We start from the raw sequence: 11,245 nt of genomic DNA, 5'->3' as shown, positions 1-11,245 counted from the left end.
TGCTCGGGAAGAGCGCTGTATTTCCCGGGGTTTGTAGCTCTTGTCCTCCCACTCCCTAATTCATATACATAAAATTGGTGTGCTGCCACATTCCCTCCACACAAACGCATTAGCTGATCAGGAAGGCTTCCCATTCATCTGGCTTGTCACTTGGATGAGGTGGAGGCAAGACTGACTTGTCAGCTCGTGGTGATGGGAGTCAGGGTTGGAAGGCAGGATAACGTGGGTTTTTTTTTTTTAAAAAAAAAAAAAAACGTTTAGATATTTCTCCCCTTGGTTTTCCAAAAGAAAATATTCCCAGGTGCTGGTTTCTCTCCATCCCCTCCCAAAGAGGAGAAAACCAGCAAGCCACCCACTTGCCTCCAACCTCCTTGCGTAACTGCCAGCGGAGCGAGGCTGCGGGAGGACGGCGAGGCTGAGCCCCCCGGACCAGGGGGGTGCCTTGGGGAGGGGGAGGGACTGCAGCACCTGCAGCACCTTTAGCCCCAACCCCCCGCGGTCCCCAGGGCTGCGCGCCCCCCGACCCCCGGGCACCCCCCAGGCACCCCCAGCCCCCCATCCCCGAGCCGGGGGGGGGGGGGGGGGGCGGGCGGTCGCTGCCCACCCCCGGGGCGGGGCGGGGGGCGGCTGGCGGCGGAGCCCGGCCCCGTGGCGGGGCGGGGGGCGGTGGGCAGGCAGGCAGGCAGGCAGAGGCAGGCAGGAGGCTCCCCCCGCCGCCTCCGCCCCCCGCCCCGTGACTCGGCTGCCTCCCGCGGGCGGCGGCTGCTGCTGCTCCCGGTGGTAGCGGTGCCGGTGGTGGTGCTGGTGCTGCTGCCGGGCGGTGTCGTGCGCCCCCCCCCCCCCGGGGACTATGAAGCACCATGGGGTGGTGTGACCGTGGCGTCCAGATGCTGCTGACCACGGTGGGCGCCTTCGCCGCCTTCAGCCTCATGGCCATCGCCATCGGCACCGACTACTGGCTCTACTCCAGCGCGCACATCTGCAACGGCACCAACAGCACGGCGGACGAAGCGCAGGGACCGCCGAGGAAGGCGAGGGGCGACCTCACGCACTCGGGGCTCTGGAGGATTTGCTGCCTCGAAGGTACCGGGGCCGGCCCGGGGGGAGCGACTTGGCGGGGTGGGGACCGGCTCCGTGCCCGGGGTCTTCGGGCAGAGCCCAGCCGGAGCCGGAGCGGGAGCCGCTGCCTCGGACACGGCCGAGGAGGAGGAGGAGGAGGAGGAGGATGGCGTTGCCGTGGCAACCGGCATCTCCGAGATTGCCATGGGAACCGGGCGGCGGGATGCGGAGCTCGGCCCCGGGGAGCTTGGCCCCGGGGGGGCGGCCCCGCTCCGCGGCTGTCTGCGCCCCCCCAGCAACAGCTTCCGGCTGAGAGACCCCGGGGGCTGCGGGGCTCGGGGGGGTCCTGAAGATTTGGGGCGTTTTGGGGTTCTGAGTCCTGCAGGCTTCGAGGCTGGTGAGCCCCCAGGGCTTTGGTTTCAGGGGTTTGGGGGCTCAGCCGCAGCTCTTGGGCAGGACAGCGGGAACCCAAGTTCCTCCCTGTCCACCCTCAGAGATACCAGGAACCTGTCTGAAGGTGTTGCTGCTGTCTGAGTGCTTCAGCGTGGGCTCGGGGTTACTTAACCCGGCCCAAGGGTTGGGCACTGAACAAAACGTTAGCCAAAAGACTGAGGTGGGGGCAATGATGCCCCGCTCCCCACAGAGGCCAAACACGTGGCTCTCTGAAGATGGGCTGGTAGAGGAGGTGTGGCGGGTAGCTACCGGCACAAAGAAGCACATGGGTGTTCAGAGAATTGGCAGGGCTGATAGGAAAGCCCAGATTGGAAGCAACATCTGCCCGCCGAGCGTGGAGCTGTGAGCGTGGGACGTGGGCAGATCCCCGTGGCACTGGGTATGGGGCCCAGGGTGCTGAGCCCCCTCACTGCTGGGTTCATCCAGCGGTGCTGGTAACAGGGAGCGGTGCTGGTAACAGGGAGCACAGGGAGGAAAAGCTATTGGCTTTCCCTGAGCTGCTTTGGGGCTTGTGGGGCGGGGGTACACCGGAGTCTGCCTTGGTACAATAATGCGCCTGGCACAGCGGCTGCAGCGCACCTAATTCAATCAGCACAACTTAACGCACATGAACTTTACAGACCTGGTTCCTTGCTTTATTCTAACTGACAGATGGCTCAGCCCAGAGGAGTCCAGCTGGAGCTGAGGGACTAGCAGATATATTCTGAGGGCTTTTTTCTCAGAAAAGGCCGTGGCATCACAGGAGCACCCAATTGTCGCATCTCTTCTCATCTTCTCCTTTTCCTAAGCATTCAAGGCTGCTGTGTAAGAAGTAGTTTTCTCTTAAAATACTACATTTGCTACCTAGTAATAATATGCATATATAGAATAGCTGCAGGACACAAAAGTGTTTTTAGACAAAGAAGAGAGAAAGAATTACCAAAATGTAAAGTTTTTCTGGTGATGATAATGCTTGGCTTTGTGATGCCTAAAGGAAATGTAACTCTTGGCATGGGCTTTTGTGACACCTGGAAAATGTGGGTTTGCCTCTGAGAGCCTCTGAGTTAGCCTGAGAGATGCTGAGCATCCTTCACTTGAACCAAATCTTGTGATCTTCGCTGAGCTTGTTCTAGCGTCCCCAGGCTCTGCATTTCACGGAAAATAAGTTGGTTTGCATCTTGCGGGAGGTGCTGGGCATGCTCTGCTGGACCAGGCCTGCTGTCTCCAGGAGAAATCCCGGAGGTTACCGCCAGCAGGCTTTCTGCATGGTCCTCTAGGAACCTCATTCATAGAAACCAAGTGCAGCTTTGGCCGAAAGCAGCGGAGTTTTCGCATGGATTTCCACTGGGCTTAAGTCAGAACTTTATAAAACGAGAAGTCAGTGAAGTCTTGAGGAATGGGCAGCATTGCAAGCGGTGCCCTGTGATGCTCTCTGAGCTCTGGGGCACTGCCTTTGCCTTCCCGAGCACGTTCAATCTGCGGGGGTGTTTGTGGAAAGGTTGCGCCTAGCAGCAGTGTGCAGGGAGACCTTAAACCCTCATCAATTCAGGCGACAAGAAAGTGTTTCATGTGACCCCCTCAACATCAATTGAGCTTTTCTTCGCAAAATTCAAGTGCTCTTAATCAAATTACAAAGTTGTCAAATATGTGCTCAGAATGAGTAATTTGAGAAAACCATCGTCTGCTCACAGATAAGAGAAACAGAGGCTACGTTCTCTGCTACATTTTCATATGGCCTGTCTTTGTAAGATAAAATATACAGATACAAGAAAATATTAGTGTTCATGCCGTGGGACCTTGATTTCAACACGGAAAAGTTCATCTGTTTCACAAAAGAATTTAACCATTTCTAGAAGCAAATTTAAAGCACCATCCCCTGGGTTGTTTCAGAATGCCACTCGTCCTGAGTGGATGGGTCTTTTAGTAAAAGTGAAGAAATAGTTACAACTCTGAGGAGACACGGCAAGAAAATAATTTCACTTATAGATTTTTATATGTGATTAAATGGTCTGGCTTCACACTTATGTTTAGAGCTCTTTTTTTGTTGTTTTGGAATAATAATTATAAAAGCCAACTTAATTTATTGTAGTGGTCTTAGGCACCATTTCACTCTTACCTCGAAAAAGACATATTTAAGACACGTGCAAAGGCTGGAAATATCTTGAACAGCCTCTTAAATTGCTGTTGAAATGAATAAATCATTACACAGAGTAAATTTCAGGTCAGTTGAAAATTTCCATTAAAATGTTTCTAAACTATATCCATGAACCAATCCGTGTTCTGTGTGTTTGAACAGTCACCTGTTCGGTATCCCGAATTCCAAGATTTTAGACAGAATTGCAGAAACAGAAAGGAAAAGAATAGCCTTCAAACCAAATTACTAGGCGTTCCTTGGCATTTTTCTGTTTCTTTTCTTTGGGATAACACTTTGCAGCAAATTGGCATCGTAACGATGACTGGAGTGATGGAGTTTGGGGATCCAGCATATTGGCTTTGTTTGGAGCTGCGGTTGTTGTGGGGACAAAATCATGTTTCAGCACTCGTAGCCGGCACTACTATGGAGCTTAGTCACTCAAGAAGCAGCATTAATGATACATTAGTCAAACTCTCGCCTATACAATCCCAATTTTGTTCCTTTAGTGTGTTTGTCAAAGGTGGAGGTAGGAGGCTCATTGAGTGGATTTTAAACAATAGCAGTGTTTCTGCATGGGTTTAAAACTTACAGCTAAGGTAATTATTTAGGTAGGAAACTGTTTAAAGTAATTCTTGGTATGAATGTGCGTGCAGCAGAATTAGATGCTATTCAAGCGAGTCTTTGCAGTGGAGCTCAGTAAAATGGTCAAGGGGTTCTCTGGCAAAGTTGGGTTTGGGTTTTCTGGGGCCACACCGGACCTACATTAATTGCAGTTTTGATGGCTAAAGACAAATTCTCACTGGAGTGAAGTTTCTGGTGAAGTCCTCATGCATCCATCCTGGCCACAGCCAAAGTCTGCACCTCAGCCCACAAATAATAATAAGAGCAAATTAGCCTCATTTCACGTGGCTCACTGTCCAGGACGTGAAGAACAGAGTCTTGCAAATGCAGCGGAGGGTGATGCTGTGTTTTCTGAGTAATCCTGTTGTGGTCAAGCTAACCTGAAGGATTAAACCACTATAATTTTCCAGCAGCCCTTATTCCTATGGTAAATGTCCAGCACTACTATGTAAGCCTCACACAGTCTTACTCATAAGGAGGATCTGCTATTAAAGTATTTACTTAGAAGGAAAAAAAAAAAGAAAGATTTTAAAGCACCACTTTATCCACTGAAACTGCTTATCTTCATGAACAATCATGCTGAAGTTAATAGGACTGCTCAAACAGAGAGCTCTGCAGGCCCCGTGACATCTAGATATGAAATCAAGTAATGTACTTGTAATTTAAATTTATTCAAAGAGTATTTTATTGAACACTTCAGAATATGAATTGCTTTGAACCCATTGTGTCTACTGCATTCAGTATTCCCTGTTTGCCATTTATTTTTAAGTGGTGAAATTGGACATTTAATTCACATGGAACCGTTTGTCCTTCCTGTCTGGGTAGCTGAAACATCTATAATCAGGAGAAAGGATTCGGTGAATCTTTTATAACTTGAAAACTTGCACAAACGCACATTTGCACAATTATTTGCAAGTCTTCTGGCTTGGATGAAGGTGCACAAACACAGGGACTGAGGCACGCGCATGCTCTGCTTCCATGGATACTCTTGAAAACAAAATAAAAATGCTTATACAAATGTTTGAGGCAAGCAAATAAAGGAAGCCTGCCATCCATCAGTACTGCAAATTCATGGTTCATCCAAAAAGAATGAATATTCTGTAGTATTCTCAAAGCAAAGCGAGGAAGTCGTAGCATCACCACTGTTTATAATAAACTAAATGCAATGCAGGCTTTATATTCAAATGCTATTTCCAAAGTTGTACATGTCCATGAGCAAATTTTGTATCACTTTAATATCAGTCAAGACTCTTGAAATTATATCCACAGGCACAAAGATGGTTGGACTTCTCAGTCTTTGCAGGCATAAGAGCCTGTGTTCACAATATGAAACATAGTGGCTGCATGTGGAGAATACACAAATGGGTGTCTCTGCCATGGAAACTCATTCTGTGTATGCCAGAGCCTGTTTCTTGATATATATACATATATACACACACATATATATATATATATATATATGTACTGCGTGTTATATATATATATATGTATGTATGTATTGCATGTGCTTCGTAGGTCCCGAAAGGTGAACTACTTCCCAAAAATCTTTCAAAACAAATTTAAACACGTTAGAGAAGGACTCTTCTGAGCTTCAGCCCATGTTTTCGTTCTTTCTCTGCTCATACCATCTCTGTTTCCTTGGTAAAACACATGCTGCTGAGAAAGTGCTCGTGCTGCACTGATTGTTTTTAAATGCAATTCTTAGAGCTCCACCGACATCTTTTCAACAGTGTTTGAAGCAGTGGGGTTTTGTCAGAAAGTGATTGAGTGATTCTTGACAGCCTTTTTAGGTTAATTTCTTTCTGTTGTGTTCCATTTGCTGGAGAGAGCTTCTGAGTTTGGAGCAATCTTTAGGGAAACAGAGCTCAATCTCTTTAAAATATTGTCCGTAGTAAAACATATTTTAAAATACTGAGAAATTTTCTGCTGGAGGAACTGTCAGCAGAAGATGGATTAAGGGATTAGCTATTCTCTTCTTCAAAAAAATAAAACACATCTCCTAATTACACCTCTTTGAACATTTGTAACAGAGGATCTCAGATGACTGTATTGATGTAACAAAACATCCATTCTTCCTGAGACACTGTATGAAACAGAGAGCCGAAGCTAATTGACTGAATATATGTCGCTTTAATGAATTAATTTGCTTTCTTGAACTTGATCTACTATATAGCCAGTAGGGAGCTATCAGGCTACAGAAGGGTTTGGGTTTTTTCTGTGGCTTTCAGCGTGCCAGCTAGCCCAATGCTAAAAGTCTTTGGAACCCAAAGACTTTCTGTGCATTAGTGATACTCCCTGAAGGCTGTAAACCCATGAAAGCGTATTTGTAATCCAGCTGTAAAGCTTTCTCATCTGTGCAAGATGTAATGTGGATAATAGTCGCTTTACCTAAGTTTCAGAAATGTCATGTGCAAAGAGTCACGGATGCGCTGGGCTACGCGCATTGGATACCTGTGGCTGTGGTGCGCTGTAGCTACTTTTTTTACTCTGTGTGTAATCATACTGCGTGTTGCATCTGGTTGGCAGATGGCATTTGTGGTAGCATCTGTCAGAGCCATAGTAAGTCATTTTGGGGTTCTCAGTGACCTTTGCAATGTAATGTAATGTAATCTTTGGGCTTCTTCCAGCTGCCATTACCTTTTACAGACCCCCTCTGCCGTGGGCTTTTATTACTTATTTTAGATAGTGGCAGGAGCTCGTGGCCATTGCACCCCTTCAGGGCTTGCCCTGCTGCCTGGCAGCTCTGCTGGCCCTCTCTAGTGTCAACTGGTAAAAGAGGCAAATGTGACAATGTGGTTTTGCTCCCGCAAAATTCCAATGCAGGAATTATTTCTCCAGTGGATGCTGTCACATTTGTCGTGTCAGCCTGCAATGCTTCTGCTCAGATCACGCTGTCGAAGCTATAGCTTTGGTCACAGTCTTGCCAGGTGCAAAACATGTGAACGTCCTTAAAAAGCTAGGGGAGAAGGAGTGCATGTCTGGTACCTCCATTCCGTAGCTCTGTATAGCTTTACAGAAACAGAGGGAAAAGAGGAAAAATATCAGGAGAGGCTAGCATGTTCATCTCCTTTTTTTAATTCTTTTGACGCAGTCAAAGCACTTATGTACTCAGTGTAATTTGAAGTCTGTTATTAATACCTCTGCGCACCCAGATATTGAGTTGGTGGCTGTGTGGTTTGTGTGTGAAGGAGCTGAGCAGTGACTTCTGCATCCCAGAAATGGAAATGGAGAGGGAGGAGGAGGCTGGGCTTTGCTGCATTTCCTGCGTGATTTGGGGCCAGTTGCTTTAGCTTTCTGTCCCTGACAGGGAAGGATGACTGCCTTCTTCCCATCCGCTTTCCTCCCATACTGATAATAAAAGGGGAAGGATGATGTGGAGAAACTGGGACGTGGCAGTAGGGCTGCACAGCTCAGAAAAGGCGTGTGAGCTCTAGTTTAACTGGTTTTGAAGCGTTTTGCTTGCAACTTATGTTTTATACATGCAACATTTTGTTTAAGCATGTCTTCCTTGAGGGACAGGATTAAGTCTGGTTTTCCACCTACGTCAATTTAAACTGCTTTCTAGGAAGCTGGTGGAATTATGCCAATAGCAAGCCAATATAAGAGGAGGGATCGTAGATCTGTCCCTTCAATTGGACCTTTTCCTGCTGCTCCATCTTTTCTGAGCCAAGAATCATCTCAGGCAATAAATCATACTTTCTAACATTTTTGACACCCTGAAAAACTGGTCCTGCTTCAAAACATTACTTTGTGCTGATCTTCATTTTAGATTTCTGTTTACTGGTATTTATTATGTCGCAGACTTACAGTTCAGCATCCAAATTCTTACCAACAGATGGCAAGGCAGGATGCACAGGAGTAGTAAAATAAACAGGATAAATGCACAACTGCCCATATGTCTGAGACGCTGCTACACATTTATGACTTCAGAACAAAAGGTTGTTTGCTGTAGACAGCTCTAATGCCATGCAGGGCTTCTCTCTATTTTCTGCCTTGCACTGAAGTATGTCACTTCTTCAGCATATTTTGATCAGCTAAATTACAAGGTAGTTTGTCCTCCCTCTTCTGCTCCCAGATCGTTATTGCCTTTATTTATTTGTCTTCACTCCCAAAGTACATCAGCTTATTTTACCTTAAATATTCTAGAGTGGAAGGTGGCTCTTTCCTGGCCTTTGGCTTGTGTTTTTTCTTTCAGAGTGGTGGTTTGCTGGTTTGCTGTGTGGAAAGGCACACAGAGGTGCCAGGGACCAAAGCAAAATTTGAGTCTGTGACTCTCCCTATATTGGGATTTATTATAATATTAATGATATGTGGCCTCTCTATCCTCTCAAAATAGCAGGCCTCAGGGCAAGCTGCCTGCAGGATGGATAGCCTGGCCCAGGCACACTTTAGCTAGATTTCCCTTTAAATCTGGGGGCATTTTTGCCAGTTGTTGCAAGCTGTGGGTCAAATGCAGTGAAATCATTGAAACAGTTCTTGATTTAGCCTGGCAGATAGTCCAGCCCCTCTTCCTCCTCCTTCCCGTGGCATCCAGCAGTCTGAACATCTTTGTTCTCTTTCTCTTTTCCCCCCTCCTTGCTGAAATGTTTTAACTTTCCTTCTGTTAAAAAGGCACCTTCTAAATTAGCTTTTCAACAACAATGCGAGAGTCTGCCTATAGAAAATTGGTAGATAGTGCCCCAGGTAGAAATCCAGGATTTTTAATTTCCGTAACTCTCAAGCATCTCTGTGCCCTCCTGCCAATGAAAAAAAAATAAAAATGTATGATCGTATACTTGTCAAAAAGGAAGAGATTGGAGTTATCACTTCTCTCCCTGTCTGACTTCATTTCCCATGTGTTTACGAGGCTCCTGCTTGGAGAACTTAGCAGCAGCATGGTCAGTTCTTCTTCAACAGAGCTGAGCCCCTTTTTGTCAGCCATGGCGTGTGAAGGAGCACCACGTTACAGGTACGCTGTCATAATACGGAGAGGTGGGCAAAGGCGAAGCACGTTACAGAATGACAGAATTTCCTGCGCAGATTGCCAGACACTGATATGAATTAACCTCTTTTACTGTTCTTTTCCAAGCATTCCCCCTTTTAATTGCTGTTTTGGAATTGTGCCACTCAGTTCTGCCCTTTGAATGCTTCTCACTCAGCCAGTCCCATTAGCTCACTACTGCCAAATATTTCAAAGATATTCGGAGGCGACAAGCATCCCCGTCTGACTTGAGGGGTACCCAGGTCAGTGAGGAACTGCCACTCGCATTGGTTGTTTTTTTTTTCCGATTAGCTAATAACTGTTTTAAGCTTCTGCCAGTTCTGTGCCAGAGGTTTCAGATCAGTTTGCTCCCATTTATGTGTTTTAAATAATGCCATTTGGTGTAGAATATGTATGACTGAAAATTATCTCCTGTCCAAAAGTATAGCATTCAATAATGTTGGGATTGTTATTGTGTCTTACTTGCTTCCTAGAGGCATAGCTTATCTATTGTTGCTGCAAGGCATTAAAAAGGAACCATGACATGTCACAATTATGACTTGAAATAGGATCTTGCCAGAGGTACATTGCCTAAATATAATCAAATCTAAAATACGACTTATTGCATATACCTATCTTATGGCTCACTGAGCCATCAGCGATGGCTATTATCAGTGCACTAGATAATTTTTTTCTAAGAACTGCCGTGCTGCTTTTTTGCTTTTTTTTTTGAAAAAAAGAAAAAATCCCGATCCCAAAGCCCCTCCACGTGTGCATGTGCTGAGCCCAAGCCAGTGAACCTGGCAAGGGGCTGAGCCTGCTGGCTCAGCCTTCGGAGCTGCCTGCCCCACGTTTGGCTCAGAGCTGCTCCGCGTCCCCCCAGCTCTGCCCGCTGTGAAAACATGGTTTTGTCTGTCAACAAAAGATCCTTTGAGATGATGAGGAATCTTTTCAGAGTGCGGCTTATGAACTCTCATCGTATTTCCAGCAAAGGTTTGTCTTTGAAGCTTACGTTACGTTGGGAGTCAATAGGATTTTGGTTTTTAAGTTACTTAGGGGGTTCCAAAAATATTTATCCAAGGCTGTGCCGCTGTCTGCTAATGATGAGATTAAACATCCTGCGGTTTTCCTCAGTAGATTGAAGGTTTGCTTTGGAGGTCGGTGTGTGTTTCTCCTTTGCTGTGCACATTTTGCTGTACTCTCGTCCTTGCCTTTAGCGCTGGCAAGTGCAGACAGTTTGGGAGGTGCTTTGGGATCCTTAAAGATGCAAGACCTGAAATAAAGCATGTAGTATTCAGGGGTAATGCAAGGTGCTGCTTTCACAGCATTGCTTCTAATTATAGCCATTCAAACATCTCATTTGCAATGTCCCGTTACGGTAGTGCTTATTAAAATAGAATCCTCTTTATAGTTTGGTAGAAAATTAGGAGAAAAAAGAAAAGTAACTATCCCGTTCCATCCAGTAGCTTTGAAAGAGGTTTACCTTCATAACTTGCCTTCTAGGAATATTCCCCTTGTTTTTACTTGGAGTCCTGGTCTGATTTTTAATGACTTACTTTTTGCCTCTTGGTAGCCAATTCCCAACGACCTTTTCCTTCCTTTATTTTAATTTCTGTATATAAATGGCAGTGTTCGAGCTGAAGACAGTCTTTGGCCACAGCAGCAAAACCCCACAGAGAAGGAAAAACAGGCCAGACATTTTCCACCTGCATTCAGAGTCGTACCAGGGCTCTGGCTGCGCAAAGCCAATACTTGCTCCACTTTGCAGGCTGGGAGGAGGCTCCGACACAGGAGCTGCACCACGGGCGTGTGGTTTGGGATCAGGGCCAGACCCGGGCAGCCAGGACCGTGCCGCCGGCATCTCCAGGCTGCGGCGCTGGCTGTAGCCGCCCCTGCAGGTTATCCCTGGTTCTGGCAGGGCTGCTGTGCCCCGGGAGGGCTGAGCAAGTGGTTGCAGCTGGCCAGAATATGGGTCTGCAGCTACTAATGCTGATTTTATAGCATTAATGTGCACCTGTTTCGGTGGCCAACTGGCACCG

General features: G+C 46.8%; 1 protein-coding gene across 1 annotated transcript in view; it reads left to right on the top strand.

Moving 5' to 3' along the window:
* The first annotated feature begins 860 nt into the window (after nt 1-860).
* Nucleotides 861-11,245, top strand: part of CACNG4 (calcium voltage-gated channel auxiliary subunit gamma 4) — a 37,634-nt gene continuing 27,249 nt past the window's right edge. Inside the window, exon 1 of the mRNA XM_035558805.2 lies at nt 861-1,083. Within this exon, the coding sequence (XP_035414698.1) occupies nt 861-1,083 (223 nt within the window). The remainder of the gene's footprint in view (nt 1,084-11,245) is intronic.

Source organism: Cygnus atratus, chromosome 18 (assembly GCF_013377495.2).
Source record: "Cygnus atratus isolate AKBS03 ecotype Queensland, Australia chromosome 18, CAtr_DNAZoo_HiC_assembly, whole genome shotgun sequence".
NCBI lineage: Eukaryota > Metazoa > Chordata > Aves > Anseriformes > Anatidae > Cygnus > Cygnus atratus.
The sequence above is the reverse complement of the archived record's forward strand: the minus strand, read 5'-3'. Positions and strand labels throughout refer to the sequence as shown.